This window comes from Zalophus californianus, chromosome 11 (genome assembly GCF_009762305.2).
Source record: "Zalophus californianus isolate mZalCal1 chromosome 11, mZalCal1.pri.v2, whole genome shotgun sequence".
Classification (NCBI taxonomy): Eukaryota; Metazoa; Chordata; class Mammalia; order Carnivora; family Otariidae; genus Zalophus; species Zalophus californianus.
The window spans coordinates 54,908,219-54,927,798 of NC_045605.1; the positions used below are offsets into that span (position 1 = coordinate 54,908,219).

The window sequence follows — 19,580 nt, forward strand, 5'->3', positions numbered from 1 at the left end:
TTGACTGAGCCACCCAGGCACTCCTGATGTAGAAGAGATTTAAACACATGTCTCTTGACTCCTAATCTAGTGGTCCTTCCATTACTCTGTGCCCAGGATTCCAGTTGACATTGAAGTCCTCATTTGGAGGCACCTCTTTGTCTCTTTCATTTCATTAAGCTGAGAGAGCTCTGACTTTTTTGCTCAGGCCTGCTGACCCAAGATCTTCAGCAAAAGGAAGCCATGAAGGGAATATAGAGTACTTGAGGTTTTCTTGCATTCTACTCTTTGGTTGCAGAGCAGGATTGTTGGCGGGTGTGCTGTGGATGGGAGCTGCCTAAGGAAGTTCTTAGTTCATAGAATACTGGGACTCAGAGGTTGTGAGAGAGACCTCCTGTTCCAGTCATAGAGTCGGGCTCCTCGGAGCGAGGCTACTAGGACCTGCTTGTATATGTTTGGTGGTTGAAACCTCCTGGTATACTGAGAGGGCATGGTTAATAGGGATAGCACATATTTCACCTTGCTCTTGTGAGTCTTTTACAAGCATCTAAACCAAATATTGAGGCTCTGTTGAGAGTAATTATTGTGATTAAGGATTTGTGCATTGTTCTTTGAGATGAGAATTCAGCAACCTAGATGTTTACTGTTTGGTAGATGTTTAAGTAATTTTGAACAAGTCATTTGACTTCTCTGAGCCTGAATTTTATTTATTTATAAAATGTGCATGATAACATCTACCTACTGAAAGTGTTGAAAGAATTCAGTAAAGCAACGCATGTGAAAATACATCATAAACTTTAAGAATTAAAGTTAAGTATTTATTACATAAAAATTAACATATTTATTAGTTTTTATTCCATAAAGCAATTGCTGAAGATATGTCATGCCACACTTTGTACTAAGAACTATGTGAAATACTGAGTCCTGTGCAGACATGCAGACATTAAAATCATATATAAGTGTTAGAGACCACACTTTCCATTGGGTACATGTAAAAGTCTTGTAGTGTGGAGAACAGATTGGAGGACGGGACCTGCATTAAAGTAATGGTGAGTAAGGAAGGATGGTATCGTTGTGCCAGTTTTAAACATGGTGAATTGGAGGCAGAGATAGAAAAGAGGTATTTATACCGATTCTAAGAAGAACCCTGTGAGGTAGGTAATATTATTTCCTTCTTACTGATTAGAAATTTGAGGCTCAGGGAGTTTAAATAACTTCTGCAGGTTTATGCTACCAGCAGTTAGCAAGGACTGGGTTAGAATCTTGATTCTAAAGCCTAAATATGCACTGTCCAGACTGCAAGTCCACAGCAGAGCTGAGACTAGGTTCTAGGTCCCTTTATCATGTTTCTGGCCTCTGGGGCCCTACAGCCCTTGATGGGAGACATGCTGGTGATGGGCAGTTCCTGGAAAGGCCTGGAGCCTGCATGTGTGAGAAGTTGGCCATAGGAAACAAAAACCTGACTTCACTCTGTGCCTGCCTTGTGGTTACAAAACTATGAATGGAAGCAAGTCCATTAGTGTGGCTAATGCAGTGTGCTCAGGAAGGCCTCATTTCCTGCCCCAGGGAATATAAATATTTAGTGGAGCTGGCAAGATGCTCTCAGTCTTCGTGAGTGAGTGCTTATTGGGGGGTATCCACCGGGAAGAGCAGAACTATTGTCTGTCACATATAGGAAGCTTAGCATGTTAGTGCCAGGAAGTCTCCCAGTTATGCAATTACTTTTCAAGCCCATTTTTAGAGGGAATGTGTTTAATAGAAAGAATAGACTGGGAGAGACTTTGGAGTCATATGGACCTAAGGGCATTGATTATGATGTTGGGCAATTTTCTTATAAGTCTTAGTTTCAATTCCCTTAACTGAAAATACAGATAATGATTTTTACTTGGAGGGTTGTTGTTAGCTTTTTACTGAGATAACATAACTAGAGTACCTAACAATAGCACCTGGCACAGGGTAAGCATTGAATAAACAGTATTGGTGGAAAGGTGGTTGGTTTTTGTTGTTCCTGTTGATGTTGTCATTCTTGCTGCTCAGTACCAGATATTCCTCAAATGCAGTTATTACTACAATTTGCATTTCCATTGTTGTCTTCCTTTATTATTTAAAATTTTTTACTTATATTTGAGTAACACATTGGCCACTATCTCCTATTTAGTCCTCAAAACAATCCTGCAAAGAGGGGAACCAGGGTTGGGATTATTATCCTTGGTGTACTGATGGAGAGACCAAGGCACAGAGAGCTTTTGATTGGTCAAGGTCAGTAAGTGATAGCCCCTGAGCTTAGGTCCTCAGCACTCAAGCCCAGTTCTTTTTCTGTTATAGGAATACTATCTGCTGGCCTAAAAGGGACTGATCGGGTGAAGGACATTTAGCCTAGCCCATGGTTAGTGGATAGCTGTTGAAAAGGACTCCTGGTATCCAGCCACCACCTCTCTGTTATCCTCTGCCTGCCAGTCATCTCTCTTGCTGCTTCCACCAGTGACCTCTGAGGTTCATAAGCCCTTTCCCATCCTCTAGGATGGCCAGACGCACTCCAAAGGCATTCCTTTGCCTCCAGATCTTAATATATGTTATAAGGGCTCACTATACTTAATGTAATATATCTTTAGATCAATGTGTTACTCTTCAGACATTAGCAAAGTTAATAACCAAACATTATAGAAAGCTACAGCCAGACCAGAAGCCTAACCTGGTAGGAGACCCCCCTCCAAAGCAAATTTTTCTAACTTGGGATAAGGAATGGAAGTAGTAAAAGTGTTTAAAGAATCATTTCTATTCTTACTGATGAACTGGATCTCTGCAGAAGACTGCCTATACTTAAGAAATAAGAGCCATGGGTTTTTTTCCCCATAAAAATGTGGGTTATTCATTTTTTTTTTAAACACTTCTTGCTGCTTCTGGAAAGACTGATTTACTTATTCTGTTAGGTGTTCATGTTTTTTTCTGTTAAGCAGGGAAAAAAAAAATATCTCTAGGGAATAAACATTTAACAAATAATAGAAGTTCTCCTATGGAATAGAGTAGCCTCTTGCTGATACTATTTATGATTTAAAAACAAAGTACTTATCAACCCACTGAATTCTCTCTTTCTCTCTTCATTTCCACAAACATTTGTTCAGCAACCACTGTGTGTCAGGTCCTGTGCTTGGCACCAGGGATTCTGAGTTTTCAAATGAGCTCTCAAGCTTCTAGAGATAAACACTCTAACTAATCACCATGGAGGTAGTATGTGCTCAGTTCCCTAAAAGAGGTATAAGTATGATCTTATGAGGCCTTAAAGAAGAGAAAAAGCCTGTCTGGTTTAGAGAATGAGGTTTCTTTTGGCCTGACACAAAATATAAATAGGTTTTGAGCATGTGAAAAGGATGCAAGGTCCACCAGATGGAGAGATCAGATCACAGAGTATGTGAAGGAATACAGTGGGAAGGTAAATCATGAGAACTTTGAATGTTGGGCTGAGGAGCATCTCTAGGCAAAGAGAAGCCATTTATGATTTTGAGCAGGGGAGAGTGTTATCAGATGTGTACTGTGGGGAAGATTAATCTGGCCATGTGTACAGAATAAATTGGCATCACTTTTGAGGGTTCTAATCATGACTTTGCTACTGAATAGCTGTGTATGCAAGTCACATATCCTCTCTGAACATGCTTTCCTTCTCTGAAAAGGAATCAATAGTAATAGTTAACGCATAGGGTGTCTCTGAGGATTAAATAAAATAAACCTAAGAATACCTTACCTAGTACATGACACATAGAAGAAATGGATGCAAAAGTGCTTTGGGAATTCATTTATTTCTATAGACAAAAAGCCTATAAAATTCTTTTTGATATATAAATATTAGGGATCTCGTCCCCCTTTTCTCTTCTCTCTCAATGTGGTCAATTCTGACTCATCTTCCCACAGCAAGCTCAAAAGTCCTCTCCCCCTTTTTGAAGCCTCTCTACCATTGCCAGATTGAAAGAGTTCTTTCTCTGTTTTGTGTTTCTACAGCGCTTTGTATGGACTTTTGTTATAGCATACCACTTTTTTTTTGAGAGAGAGAGAGAGCACTAGCAGGGGAGCAGAGGGGCAGAGAGAGAGAGGGAGAGAGAGAATCTTAAGCAGGCTCCACCCTTAGTGTGGAGCCTGATGCAGGGCTTGATCTCACGACGCTGAGATCATGACCCGAGTCGAAATCCAGAGTCAGACAGACACTTAACAGACCGAGCCACCCAGGTGCACCCTCCCCAGCATACCTCTTTTATATTGTGATTTTTTAAGGTATTTTTCACATATAAATATTTTATTAGTAGAAAGTTTGATCCTCAAACTTTGATGCATGTCAGAATCATCTGATGCATTTATTAAAAATAGTTTCTGATCCAGTATGTCTGGATGGGACTTAAAAATTTTAATTTCCAGCTAGTTGCTAAATGATGTTGATGCTGCTGGTCTGGGAACCTCATATTGAGTATACTGGTTTATGCGAATTCTGCAAGGGCTAAGACTATATTTTATTCATCTCTGTCTCCTTGGTGTTTAAGGTCTGGTACTAAGTTGTTGCTCAGTAAATGTTGAGTGACTGGTTGCACATTGAATGTACTCTGATTTCAGGTGGCCATTAAACAGATGAACCTTCAGCAGCAGCCGAAGAAAGAGCTGATTATTAATGAGATCCTGGTCATGAGGGAAAACAAGAACCCAAATATTGTGAACTACTTGGACAGGTATGGAGTGATAGGTCCTGTCACAGAGATCAGCCTTAGGAATTGATAGATAGTGGAGCTAGAGGAGGAGGCACCACCAGCACTCTGAACTGCCTCCACTTGAGAATCTTCTGTGATGCTTGGTTCTCTGCCTCCAACCCTGTATCCTGTTGGACACTTCTGATTGCTGTGCAGTCCTTTTGAGTTAGGTGAACCCTACCACTCTGTAGCTTCTAACAGCTGATCCTAGAACTGTTTGTTCTGCCTCGGAGAGGCCCTTCAGCCCATCTGCCAGAGTCAGACATGTAGGTCTTTAAATCATTTTACATCTCAGATCTTTCCTTTTCCTGCTAACCCTCCTGAATAACTTCTAGTTTGTCTTAATCTCTTAAAATTTGACAGTCAGTAGTTTCATTTGAGATTTGACCAGTATGGAAAGAGTAAGACTTCTCTTTTGTTCTCAACTCTACACAACCTAATGATTTCATTCACTGTTTTATTTTTAGGAAGCCTCTTTCATTGCTGACCCCTAGTAAGTTTGTAGTCAATTAAAATCTCTGATCCCTTTTTTTATATTTGCCTTAAACTGGTAATGTAGAACTTTTTAGTAACCATCATTAAATCCCATTTTGATTATTTCCATCCATTATTCCAGCTCATGAGAATTCTGTTCTTCAACATAATAGTGGTTGCAGCTAACATTTGTGTTATGCTTTACTTTGCACCAAACACTTTCATGAACGTATCTCATTGTGAGGTAGGGTTTGTTATCTGTATTTTACTGATGAAGAAACTGAGGTTCATAGAAGTTAATAACTCGTCCAGGACCAGTAAGCCAGTAAGTATCAAATGAGGGTTTTGGATTTGAATATTCCTAGCACCAACATTCATGCCCTTTCCATCATATCATGTTCTTTTCTCCTATATATGAAAAAAGAAAGTGAGCTTCTTGCCCGTTTCAGAGACATCACCAGTGGAGGTGATATTGGACTAAGTCTTGGACTCTAATTCCTTTATTATCTATGCTGCATTGCCAACTATATTTCGTTTCTGCCAGATTTCTTGTTTTGCATCTAAAACATTGGTAAGCTTCAGTTTCTTTAAAGAGGAAAGGAGTTGGACTTTGACTTTCCCAACACACAATGTTGATAAGTATAGCGAATAAAGCCTTCTTCCTTCCTGGGGGATGATTGTCTATGACGGGGATCACAACTGGCTCTGAAAAATCCTCTGGAAGTTATTATTCACCTTCCCATCTCTTTGAAGAACGTATTATATAGAGAATATAGCTTGGACAAACAACTGAAGGCTATAAGGGTACCAGTTTTAGGCTCAGGATAAGGAAAAATGAAAGCTGCACAATAAGGGTATGGGCATTAAAAAAAAAAGTGAGTCTCATTAAAAAAAATGAGTCTATCACTGGAGGTATCTAAACATAATGCATGACAAATAAGATTAGATTTATAAATTTGTTTATCAGTCGAGTCTTTGCTGGTTGTTTCCAGAGGCTTGTACTGTGAAACCCGAAGAAAATAAGGTTCAGTCCCTGCCCTCACATAACTCCTAGTCTGGTATGGGAAAAAAAAATACCTAGGAGCTCCTGTGGGGTGACAGAAGTGGGTACTCTTACCCTGAGCATTAAGTGAAGGTACTGCAATTTAGAATCTTTGGTTTTTGTTTGTTGTCCCAGAAGAGAACCCCATCCATATTTGTTCTTCTCCAAATATGTGATGCTCTGAGGCTTTACCTTGAGATAGGATTTTTGAAGGTACCTTGGCACAGTGTAGAGCCACCGAGTTTTTGGGACAACCTGAATCTGGTTGTGCATTGTCTTAGCTTTGACAGTGACATGTTGGGCCCAGGTAAAGAGGCTCTGCTTTGTCAGTGTCCAGGGATAGTCTCTTGGACCCTCATATTTCTTCCCCCAATCAGCCCAAGCTGACAGATGTCTGCTTGATGTGCTGGGTAAGAGGACATAATGTGCATTCTTTGTCAGGGAAGAAATAGGCTCATGCCAGTGGAGGGCTTTTTACCCAGTCCTAAATTATCTTTTGGTCTAAGTCCTTATAATCTCTCTCAAAAGAGATTGTTGAAGAATACCCTAATCTGTCATATATATTCTTCCTGGAAATTAAAAAAACTACAAGACTTTTAGTTACAAAGAATATAGAATCTATGGAAAGAGTACTAGGTTCAGAATCGAGAATAGGATTCAAATCTTACCCTTCGCTGGAGGCCATTTTTTTTTTAACAGTCTCTCTATCTGCCCAACAGTAGTCCCAATATCAGGATGACAATAAGATGCCATACCATACAGCTCAAGCCAGTCCATTATAGGTTCTTTGTCTGAAGCTAGCAGAAGACTCTGTAGGGCTCTGGGCTATTCTTCTTTTCATTTCTTACTCTGCCGCTAAAGAAACTGACCAGACAGGCTAAGTGATTTTTTTATTTATCACACAATAGGGCTGAGTGATCCAGTCCCTGAGTGATACAATTGGTTCTAACTCATGTCTCCCTAATCTCTGCAGGGAGATTGTACTAAATGTCAGTCCTTGGCTTACCAGAAGAGGCTTTGGCTCTGCAGCTTGAATTCATTTCATTCTTAGAATCAGAGACGCTCAAAATGGAGATCTTGCCAGCATAATGACTATGTGTATAATACTTTATAGCTTTTAAATGGCTTTTACAGCCATTATTTCATTTAATATTTACAATCAATTATCTTTTATTTTGCTCATTGATTTACTCAGTGAATATTGGCATCTATTGTGTTGGACTCTGGGGATAGAGTCTTTTTTTTTTAGTTTTATTTTTTATTTGTTCTTTTTTTAATTTTTTTATTATTATATTATGTTAATCATCGTACATTACATCATTAGTTTTTGATGTAGTGTTCCATGATTCATTGTTTGCATATAACACCCAGTGCTCCATGCAGAACGTGCCCTCCTTAATACCCATCACCAGGCTAACCCATCCCCCCACCCCCCTCCCCTCTAGAACCCTCTTTCAGAGTCCATCGTCTCTCATGGTTCGTCTCCCCCTCCAATTTCCCCCCCTTCATTCTTCCCCTCCTGCTGTCTTCTTCTTCTTCTTCTTCTTTTTTTAACATAGAGTCTTGAACAAGACCCAGTATTTGCTCTCATGGAGCTCAGATTTAGTAGAACTCTCAAGGACGTTTAGTACCTTTCCCTAATGTTGGAAACATGGATTCCAAATCCCACCTTTGTCAAATGTTTGTGTGCTCTCTGCCTTGATGCTTCTAGAGGTGTGGGAATTGTGCCTAATTTTGAGAAGCATTACTTTGTGTTGTGATGAAATATAATTTTATTATATCTTCAACCTGGTGATCTTAGTTCTGCCATTTGGGGCTTCACAAAACAGTCTGCTTTGTTTTCTCCAGGAAAATCCTTAAGAGATAATCAAGTTAGTATTTCTGTCCCCCAGATTCTGCTTCTCCCCAGAATAAAGAACCCTAGACTTTTCCACAGCTGTTGGAGATGCAGATTCACCCTGTATATGCTTAGCCTTTGAAACCCAGTGCTATGGCTCAATGTACTCTGTTCCTTCTTACCCTTTATCTGTACTCCTACAGTTACCTCGTGGGAGATGAGCTGTGGGTTGTCATGGAATACCTGGCTGGAGGTTCTTTGACGGATGTCGTGACAGAAACTTGCATGGATGAAGGCCAGATTGCAGCTGTCTGCCGTGAGGTAAGGCCAATGGCCAACTAGCCTTGAGGAGGAAGTGGCCTTCATATTAATGTCTCTCAAAAGTTCTGCACCTGATGGGATCTCAGCCTGGGCATTGGAGGTGGGAGAAATTAGCTGAACTCTCCCATTATGCTCTGCTTATCTGTTTTGAAATTTCTATCGTATGATCTGTTCTTTAAAGATAACTTTATTCTGATTATAAAAGGATATACCCATTGTAGAAAAATCAGATATTACATGTATATGTAAAGTCAGTCAATTTCAATCTTAAAGGTGACTGCTATAAATACTTTGTAATATTTTTCTCTTTTATATGGATATATATTTTAATCATAATTTTATTTTACTTTCCTATTTTCTTCATGTGCTCTGAAGGAAATAAAACAGAGTAAGAAAGTAGTGACAGAGGAGGTACTCTTTTAGAGTAGTCAGGGATGGTTTTGCCATAGATTTGAATAAAAATCTGAGTCTACGGCCATACCACCCTGAACGCGCCCGATCTCATCTGAATAAAGATCTGAATATACAAAAAAGCAAGTCATGCAAAAATCTAGGGTAAAATATTTTCAGGCAAAAGAAATAGAAAATTAAACACAAGTAGGTATTCTCTTTTCTCCTCATTGCTATTGAATGTCTAAGATTTGTAATATGCTGGTATAATGGGAAAAAAAAAACCTCTTTACAAAGCCTCTGTGAGAAGTAATGTCCTCAGGGGATAGCCACATTTTTAAAAAGTTTTAAATTAAATTCCAGTCAGTTAACATACAGTGTAATATTAGTTTCAGGTGTTCAATATAATGATTCAGTATTTCCATATATCACCCAGTGCTCATCACAGCAAGTGCATTCCTTAATCCACATCCCCTGTTTAATCCATTCTCCCACCCACCTCCCCTCTGGTAACCATCAGTTCATTCTCTATAGTTAAGAGTCTATTTCATAGTTTGTCTCTTTCTTTTTTTCCCCCTTTTCTTGTTTGTTTTGTTTCTTAAATTCCACAAAGGATTGAAATCATATGGCATTTGTCTTTCTCTGACTGATTTCTTTCGCTTAGCATAATATTCTCTAGCTCAGTCCACTTGCAAATGGCGAAGTTTCATTGTTTTTTATAGCTGAGTAGTATTCCATTGTGTGTATATATGTATATACATTATACATACCACCTCTTCTCTGTCCATTCATTAGTTGGTAGACACTTGGGCTCTTTCCATAATTTGGCTATTGTAGATAATGCTGCTAAAAACATCAGGGTGCATACACCTTTGAATTAGTATTTTTGTATTCTTTGGGTAAATATCTAGTAGTGCAATTGCTAGATCGTAGGGTAGTTCTATTTTTAACTTTTTGAGGAAACTCCATACTGTTTTCCAGAGTAGCCAGACCAGTTTGCATTCTCACCAGCAATGCAAGAGTGTTTCCCTTTCTCCACATCCTCATCAGTACCTGTTATTTCTTGTGTTGTTGATTTTAGCCATTCTGATAGGGGTGGGGTGATATCTCATTGTAGTTTTGATTTGTAATTCCTTTATGATCAGTGATGTTGAACATCTTTTCATGTGTCTGTTGGCCATCCTTTTGTCTTCTTGGGAAAAATGTCTACTCGTGTCTTCTGCCTGTGTTTTAGTTGGATTGTTTTTTGGGTGTTGAGTTTTAGAAGTTCTTTATATATTTTGGATACTATCAAATATGTCATTTGCAAATGTCTACTCCCATTTCACAGGTTCTCTTTTAGTTTTGTTGATTGTTTCCTTCACTGTGCAGAGCTTCTAATTTTGATGAAGTCCCAGGGTTTATTTTTGCTTTTGTTTCCCTTGCCTCAGGAGACGTATCTAGTAAGAAGTTGCTATGGCTGATACCAAAGAGGTTACTGCCTGTGTTCTCCTCTAGGATTTTTAGGTTTCATGTCTCACATTTAGGTCTTTAATCAATTTTGAATTTATTATGTATGGTGTAAGAAAGTGGTCCACTTTCATCTGTCTGCATGTTGTCCAGTTTTCCCAACACCATTTTTTGAAGAGACTGTCTTTTTTTCCTTTGGATATTCTTTCCTACTTTATTGAAGACTAATTGACCTTATAGTTGTGGGCTCATTTCTGGATTTTCTATTCTGTTCCATGATCTATGTATCTCTTTTTTTTGCTAGTACCATACTGTTTTGATTACTACATGTTTGTTATATAACTTGAAATCGAATTGTGATGCCTTCAGCTTTGCTTTTCTTTTTCAAGGTTACTTTGGCTATTAGGAGTCTTTTGTGGTTCCATACAAATTTTAGGGTTGTTTGTTCTAGCTCTGTGAAAAATGCTATCAGTATTTTGATAGGGATTGCATTGAATGTGTAGGTTGCTTTGGGTAGTACAGACATTTTAACAGTATTTATGATTCCAATCCATGAGCATGGAATATATTTCCATTTCTTTGTGTCATCTTCAATTTGTTTCATCAGTGTATTATAGTTTTCAGAGTACAGGTCTTTCATCTCTTGGTTAAGTTTATTCCTAGGTATCTTAGGGATTTTGGTGGAATTGTAAATGGGATTCCTTAATTTCTCTTTCTGCTTCATTTTTAGTAGATAGAAATGCAACAGATTTCTGTATGTTGATTTTGTATCCTGCAACTTTATTGAATTCATGTATCAGTTCTAGCAACTTTTGGTGGGGTCTTTGGGTTTTCTTTGTAGAGTATCATGTCATCTGCAAATAGTGAAAGTTTGATTTCTTCCTTGCTGATTTGGATTCCTTTTATTTCTTTGTGTTATCTGACTGCTGTGGATAGCCATATTTTTTTTTTAAGTAGGCTCCACACCCAGTGGGATCCTGAGATCAAGACCAGAGCTGAGATCCAGAGTCAGATGCTCAACGAACTGAGCCACCCAGGCACCCCAGCCCTATTTTTATTAGAACAAGAAGATGAAGGGATTATTCAGGGAAGTTGAGAATATTGGGTGTTTTGCTGGTAAGAGACTGGAACTTTCCAATAGCCCAATAATAGAAAAGTCTGGGAGTTAGGGAAAGAGTAGATTAGGTTCAGAGTATTATGGGGTTAAGTTTGATAGTATGATTGGGGTTTGATGATGTAAGATCTGGAGGCATTCAGATGAAATAATGGAGTTGTGTATTTAATCAATATTAGAAAAAATAAAATCATATGAAGTCAGTTTCATCCTAGAAAATATGATCACCTTTGCGTTAAAAACCCTGGGATCAGGGTGCCTGGGAGGCTCAGTCATTAAGCCACTGCCTTCGGCTCAGGTCATGATCCCAGGATCCTGGGATGGAGCCCCACATCAGGCTCCCTGCTTGGCGGGAAGCCTGCTTCTCCCTCTCCCACTCCCCCTGCTTGTGTTCCCTCTCATGCTGTGTCTCTCTCTGTCAAATAAATAAATAAAATCTTAAACAAAACAAAACAAAAAAACCCTGGGATCTAGAACATATCCACATAGGTTAATGGAATTAACACAGGCCCAGGACTCTTAGGAGCTATGTCTACTTTGCTGTACTGCTAATGCAGTGCTTTTCAATTTTTTTTATTATCTCTCCGCTAAGGAGGCTTTTAACACATTTTTTCCTAATCACATTCCCCCCATGAAGCATTAATACCATAGATATACTGCATATCTCTTTATGTACTGTGGCCCTTTGGAAAGCCACAAACCACAGTAATATCTAAAATATTTTTCACTCACTCCAGGATCTGACTTTCACTGGTTGAGGATACTTGCATATGTGTACTTAGGGAAATCAATTTTCCCCAACTTATTTATTAACAAATGAGAATTCATGCTATATATACAAGTTCTAAGAGAGATCATCCCCCTTTAAAAAATTAGTTTTATTGAGATATAATTCATATACCATATAATTCACCCATTTAAAGTATATAATTTAATGGTTTTTTGGTATATTGAGTTATACAACCATCACCATAATCAGTTTTAGAACATTTTCATCACCCCCCCCAAAAACTCCTTACCCATTAGCAGGCACTGCCCCACCCACCTCACTTCATGGCCTTTTCAACCCTGTGCAACCACTAATCTATTTTCTGTCTCTATAGATTTACTTGTTCTGGACATTTCTGATAAATGGAATCATATGATACATGCTTGTTTGTGACTGGCTTCTTTTCCTTAGTATAATATTTTGAAAGTTCATCCATGTTATAGTATACATTATTAATTAATTAATTAATTAAAAGTACTTCATTCTTTTTATTAACAAATAATATTGCATTTATTTATTATTCATCAGTTGATGGACATTTGGGTCATTTCTACTTTTTGGTTATTATGAACAATGCTATGTACTTGTACAAATTTTTAGTTGGATATCTGTTTTCATTTCTCTTGGGTATATGCCTAGGAGTGGAACTTCTGGTCATATAGAAACTCTGTGCTTGGTTGAGAAGTGACCAAACTGTTTTCCAAAGTGGCTGTACCATTTTATATTCCCACAAACAATGTATGAGGGTTCTAATTTCTTAAAATCATTTTTTTATCATAACTTTTGACATCCAGAGGCCAGGGTCTCTCCAGCTTCCTAAGGAAAGCAACTCTTACTTTTTCAGGGAAAAGCTGCTTCTGAATATTGGTTTGTTCTTAATTTAGCCATTGGAATGTTCTTAAAAAGTAGAGTATTAATTTGAGAACATTTAAATAGTATTTTCCAGTTGGTTTGCATCTTTTGTGTTTTTCAGTTGGTTAGAAGCTTCTAAAATTTTAGCTTTGGGTTATGGACTTAAACTAGTAGATTTAGTAGCAAACCTGAGATTATCTTTTCTAATCCCCACATTTTACAGATGGGAGAACAGTAGCCTAAAGAGAGTAAGTGATTTGTTTAGAATGATATTGTTAGTTAGGTAGTGGAAGAACCAAGTATCTTTATTGTTCCATTCGGTCTCTATGTTACTCATTCTGCCTGCTAATTATGGATGTTTTCCAAGGTTCTTTTCTTTCTCCTCTTCCAACCATTCCTATAACTTAAAGAAAATCACCTAGTCAAAAATGACTCATAAATACTTATCTCAAGTCCAGATCTCTGTATAGAACTTAAGACTCATATGTTCAGTTCTCTACTGAACATTTGTCTGCAAATGTTTGTAGGTATGTAAAATTGAACATACCCAAAACAGTACAAATTATCTCCTCACCAAAAATATTTCTCCTAACTTCACTGTTTCTAATATCACTTCCATATGTCCTAGATATGACTCTTTTTTTGTCACTTTCCTCCAGTTTTATCTTTATAAAATGATTTCCATTTCTCCTCAGTAGTTTTGCTTGGGCCTCAGATTCTTTGTTAAGGATCTAATGTTTGGTAAAAAACTCCAAAATACATAGGAGGAACTCCTGTAAGAAAACTACTGTAAGGTGTATTATAATAAGGTTTATTATATGAAAGGCATAAAGCAGCACCAAGTTAGAAGAGTGCTTAGCCAGGAGATAGGAGACTAGGCAGTAGACCTGCCTCTGCCACAGATTTGGAACTAGTTCTTTCACTCACTGGCACCTCACTTTCTTTGTCACAAAATGAGGAGGTCAGATTAATTGATTTTCTGTAAGTCTTCATATTATAAGTCCTTTCTCTCTCTCTTTGCCCATCCATTTCAATAGTGCCTGCAGGCTTTGGAGTTTCTGCATTCGAACCAGGTCATTCACAGAGACATCAAGAGCGACAACATCCTGTTGGGAATGGATGGCTCTGTCAAGCTAAGTGAGTAGGAGTGATGATACTTCTCTTCCTGATGGGACTGGGGGGAGGTTAATCACATAATAGTAGCTACAAGACTCAGCATAGGGTCTTTACTTACAGGCGCACCTTGGAGATACTGCAGGTTCGGTTCCAGGCCACTGCAGTAAAATAAAGCAAATCAAATGAATTTTTCCCAGTGCATATAAAAGTTATGTTTACACTGTTACTATAGTCGATTAAGTGTGTAATAGCATTATGTCTAAGAAAATGTACATACCTTAATTAAAAAATACTTTATTGCTAAAAAATGCTAATCATTATCTGAGCTTTCAGTGAGTCATAATCTTTGTGCTGGTGGGGGTCTTGCCTCAGTGTTGATGGTTGCTGACTCATCAGGTAGTGGTTGCAGAAGGCTTTGGTGGCTGTGGCAATTTCTTAAAATACAACAGTAAGGAGGCTTGCTGCATCAACTGCCTTCCATTTCACAAATGATTTCTCTGTAGTATGCAATGCTGTTTGATATCATTTTACCCACAGGAGAACTGCTTTCAAAATGGAGGTCAATCCTCTCAAACCCTGCTACTGCTTTATCAACTAAGTTTATGTAATATTTTAAATCCTTTGTGTCATTTCAACTATCTTCATAGCATCTTCACCAGGAGTAGATTCCTTCTCAAGAAACCACTTTCTTTGCTCATCCATAAGAAGCCACTCCTCGTCTGTTCAAGTTTTATCATGAGATTACAGCAGTTCAGTCATGTCTTCAAGCTCCACTTGTAATTCTAGTTCTCATGTTATTTTTACCATGTCTGCAGTCAGAACATACACATTTATCAATTTAAATTCACCATCCTATATGGGTACGGTTCGTGGTGTCCCAAAACAATTATATTAGTAACATCAAAGATCACTGGTCACAGATCACCATTACAAATACAATAATAATTTTAAAAAGTTAGAAATATTATGAGAATTACCAAAATGTAACACAGAGACATGAAGTGGAAGCTGTTGGAAAAATGGCACCGATAGACTTGCTCATCACAGAGTTGCCACAAACCTTCAATTTGTAAAAAATCATAGTATCTGTGATGTGCAACAAAGCAAAGTGCAATAAAATGAGGTATGTCTGTATTTCCTGGGATATGCAGGCTCTTTATATTGCTCAGCACTATACACGGTGTCATTTCTTTTTTTTCCATTCATGTATATGTTTAGCCAAAAAAATTTACTGAATGCCCCCTATGTGCTATAATGGGCACAAGGATACTTTTGCCAGTCTTCAAGTAGCTCTCAGTCTAGTAGTGGAGTCATAAAATACATAATTAGAAAATAGAGTTTAGTGTAATTTCTTTGATTCATTCATTCAGCAAACTTTTATCAAATGTGTATTATACTTGGGCCCTCTGGGATTAAAAAAAATGAATAAGAAGACATAGTCCTTCCTATCAAAGGCCTCATAATTTAAATAAACATATAATTGCAATTTAATGTGAATGAACTGTAAGCAGAACATCTTGTTCAAAAGTGTAAGGACCAGTAGTCCAGACAAACAGGTGTGTTACAGGTAGAGGGGCAGCTGTGGGAAGATTGTTAGCAGTCTTTGTCTGTGGATACAGCATAAGAAACTGATAAAAGCAGGGCCATGCCTACTTGTGGGTGATTAGGGTTTAAGTCAGGGACTCATGTCCAGGAAATAAAGCAAGGACCTAGACTGCCAGATTCTGAGGCATGGGAATGGTTTTTAAGAAGAAACAGAAGCAGGGCAAGTAATCAAAGCCAAAATGGGCAGCTTGGACTTTAATGCCTAGTTTTTCTGGTTTGAGGGGGGTAGGGGGCCAGAAATGATGTTTCTTTTGTTCCTCCTGCTTCTTTTCAAAAGGTTAAATAGAGGACAGGCTAAGAGCCAGTCGTGAAAGCAGCAGTCATGTGATTCTAGCTGTGGAGAGACAAGGGGTTGCAGTGGCTGGGAGCCAGGCAGAGCTTGACACCTGGGGATAGGCACCATAGTCAATACTTACGGAAGGAATACCCTGAATATAAGTCCATTCCTTCTTTTCTTTTCTTTTTCTAGCCGATTTTGGATTCTGTGCCCAGATCACCCCAGAGCAGAGCAAACGGAGCACCATGGTGGGAACTCCATACTGGATGGCACCAGAGGTTGTGACACGGAAGGCCTATGGACCCAAGGTTGACATCTGGTCCCTGGGCATCATGGCCATCGAAATGATTGAAGGGGAGCCCCCATACCTCAATGAAAATCCTCTGAGAGTGAGTGTTACTAGTCCCATTTTAAGATGTTCAGGCTATTGTCTTTAGTCCCAGGAAATGGGATTCAGGCGGTTCCCTACAGTTTCCAACCTGGATTTGTGTTTTCTGGATAAAACTTGGCACTGTTAGGTTTAAAGTATAAATGCTCAAAGAAAAGAGATATTAGCAGTCACTGGCTTATTCAACAATTTTTTTAGTTCCTCTAATGTAAAAGAAACTGTTCTAATGGTAATGAAAAAATTAATATATAGTAACAGAAGGTAAGTGCTGTGAGAAAAAGCTGAGTAAGGAGCTTAAGAGAGCAATGGGGAAGGAGGGAGAAGTGTGCTCTTTTATTTAGAGTAGAGAAGGAAGTCCTCTCTTCTAAGTTATTTGAGCAGAAATCTGAAGAAAGGAACAAGCCATGAGATTAATCTGATGCAAGAGTTTCCCAGGTATCAAGTATACAAAGGACTTGATTTGAGAACACAACTCGTTGTATCCTGAGAAAACCAAAGAGACCAGTGTCACTAAGTGAGTGAGCAGGGTGGAGATGAGTAGACAAGGTCAGAGAACTAGCAGGGAGCCAAATCAGGTAAGACCTTGGGACCATTGTGAGAACTTGGCTTTTATTCTGTAAGAGATTGTAAGCCATCAGAGGATTTTGAGCTGAGTAGTAGTGTGACTTAATTTATGTTATAAATATTAACCGTTTTGACTGCTTTTATAGAAAACAGATTGAAATACTGTTATAATCGTTCAGGTAAGAGTGGTGGCTTGGACTATATTGGTGGCAGTAGTAATGAAGAGTGGTTAGACATAAGAAATACCTTGAACATAGAGCTGACAAGATGAAATGGATATCAGAGAAAGATGGATCAACAATACCTATAAGATTTTGGGCCCTAATTGCTGAAAAAGTTCATTTGCCATTTACTGAGAAGGTTGAAGGGCAAGTAAAATGGGATAATAGAGTTGGTTTTGAATGTGGTGATTTGAAATGTTTATTAGATATCCAAGTGGAGATATTGAATAGAGTTGGGCATATGAGTCTGGAGTTCAAGGGTAAGAGGTCAGGGCTATAAATATAAATTTATCAGGAGGTAGTATATAGTTGATTCATTTAAAGCATTGGAACTAGATGGTTGATGCGATCACTCACCTAGGGAGTAAGGTTTGAGTACTGAGCCTTGGGGTACTCTCATGCTTACAGTTTGGAGGAACTAGCAAATTAGACCAAGGAGTGGCCTTCCAAGTAGGAGGAGAACTGAGAGAAGTGTTTCCTGGAGGCCAAGACAACAAAGTGTTTGGAGAAGGAGGATGGGCCACTGTGTCAGATGTCACTGATAGATCGTATGAGATAAGACTGAGAAATAAACATTAGATTTGCCAATGTGGAGTTTATGGTAATGAAATGAAAGCCTGATTAGAGGAAATCTACCAGAATGGGAGAAGTTGAGATGACATGTGAAAGCAGTTGTTGTTCTTTAAGAAGTTTTGCTCTTAAGGGAACAGAAAAATGGAGCAGGAACTGGAAGTGGAGTTGAGGGAGGACTTTGGTTGTTTTTATTTTTAAGATGATATTATTTTAGCATGTTTGTGTGCTGATAGGAATGATGTGGAAAGGAGGAATGTGGTCATGTACAAGAGAGAAGTGACATCTGTTGGAGTGCTGTCCTTAAGTGGATGAGAGGGGTTGGATCAAGTATTTAAAGAGTATTAGATTAGAAGATGGACAATTTATCTATTGTAATAAAAGAGGGAAAGCAGAGTATATGAATACAGATGCAAGTAGGTTGGTAATTTTGGTCATGGGTAAATAAGAGAATTAGTCTGATTGCTTTTATTTTCTCATTTCTCAACCTCCCATCCAGTGCAGGAAATACGTGTGTGTTGTTGTTGAAAGGTGGTCATCTCATCTTAACTGGTTACCTCTTGGATAGCTGATTACTGGAAAGTGCTTCAGTGAACCAGCCAAAACTGCCTGAAGGTCCCAGCTTTGCCCTCTGATTCCACATACCACTCATCTTCCCCCATCTTACAGTGGCCTTGAAGATGATGATTAGTATAGTGTGGGTGGAAATAAGATTGGGATTAGAGTCAGAGGACATAAACTCACATGAATAGCTTGATCCCAGGCATATGTCTTTATGTTTCTGGACTTTATCTGTGAAATGGGGATGATAATTCTTGCCTCGTCTATTATCCAGATTTATTGTGGTCATCAAATGAGATAGTATTTGTGTAAATAGTTTAATACTTTGTGAATTAAAGTTCTGAGTGCTTGAAAAGGACTTTTTTTTTTTTAAAAAGATTTTATTTATTTGACAGAGAGAGACACAGAGAGAGAGGGAACACAAGCAGCGGGAGTGGGAGAGGGGAAGCAGGCTCCCCACTGAGCAGGGAGCCCAATGTGGGGCTCGATCCCAGGACCCCAGGATCATGACCCAAGCTGAAGGCAGACGCTTAATGACTGAGCCACCCAGGCACCTCAGGACTTTTTTTTTTTTTTTAACCTATCCCATAAGATGGCTCATGTTAGGGGACCAGGGGAGGCAACAAGGAAACAGATTGTTGCTTTACAGAACACTTGCTTTTTATATTCCTCTCTTGCTAGAAGAAATCAGTTCTTAGGTGATTAAGGTGAGGGCATCAGGAGTAATTTCCTCCAGCAAATGGGCAGATAGATGTTTAACTCATCATCAGGCTAAGTGAATAATAAACCTTTTAGATACATAATCAAGAATAATAATCAACCCATGGGTCTGGAACACATTTCATAAATTTATAAAGTGCTTTCCAATATACTATCTTGGTTTTTACAGACATGTGAGATAGGCACCGTTGTCATCCCTATTTTCCAGATGAGGAATTTGGGAGGTCACTGGCTTGCACGTGGTCACATGGCCTTTAAATGTTAAATCTGATCCTTAGGTCATATTCTTTCCAGTATACCAAAGCTGCCTCTTTGTGTCCTAGTGGCATGAAGCAGCTAACCATATTTCTAGAGGGCAGGTCTGGGCACTAAGAGAGAACTCCAGCTAGAGCCTAAGGTGATTCTCCATTTGTATTGCCAGGCCTTGTACCTCATTGCCACCAATGGGACCCCAGAGCTTCAGAACCCAGAGAAGCTGTCAGCTTTCTTCCGGGACTTTCTGAACCGCTGTCTTGAGATGGATGTGGAGAAGAGAGGTTCAGCTAAAGAGCTGCTGCAGGTAATTGTCCCTATGCAGGGATGCTCTGAATTCAAGGGATCACTA

At 38.7% G+C, this 19,580-nt stretch overlaps 1 protein-coding gene across 5 annotated transcripts in view; it reads left to right on the forward strand.

The window, feature by feature from the left end:
- The window catches only part of PAK1 (p21 (RAC1) activated kinase 1), a 150,066-nt gene that overhangs the window by 126,386 nt on the left and 4,100 nt on the right, over positions 1-19,580 (forward strand). For all 5 annotated transcript variants that reach the window (XM_027580607.2, XM_027580609.2, XM_027580610.2 and 2 more), the window contains exons 10-14: positions 4,576-4,688; positions 8,263-8,380; positions 13,992-14,091; positions 16,145-16,341; positions 19,398-19,535. In XM_027580607.2, coding sequence (XP_027436408.1) covers positions 4,576-4,688; positions 8,263-8,380; positions 13,992-14,091; positions 16,145-16,341; positions 19,398-19,535 — 666 coding nt within the window. The remainder of the gene's footprint in view (positions 1-4,575; positions 4,689-8,262; positions 8,381-13,991; positions 14,092-16,144; positions 16,342-19,397; positions 19,536-19,580) is intronic.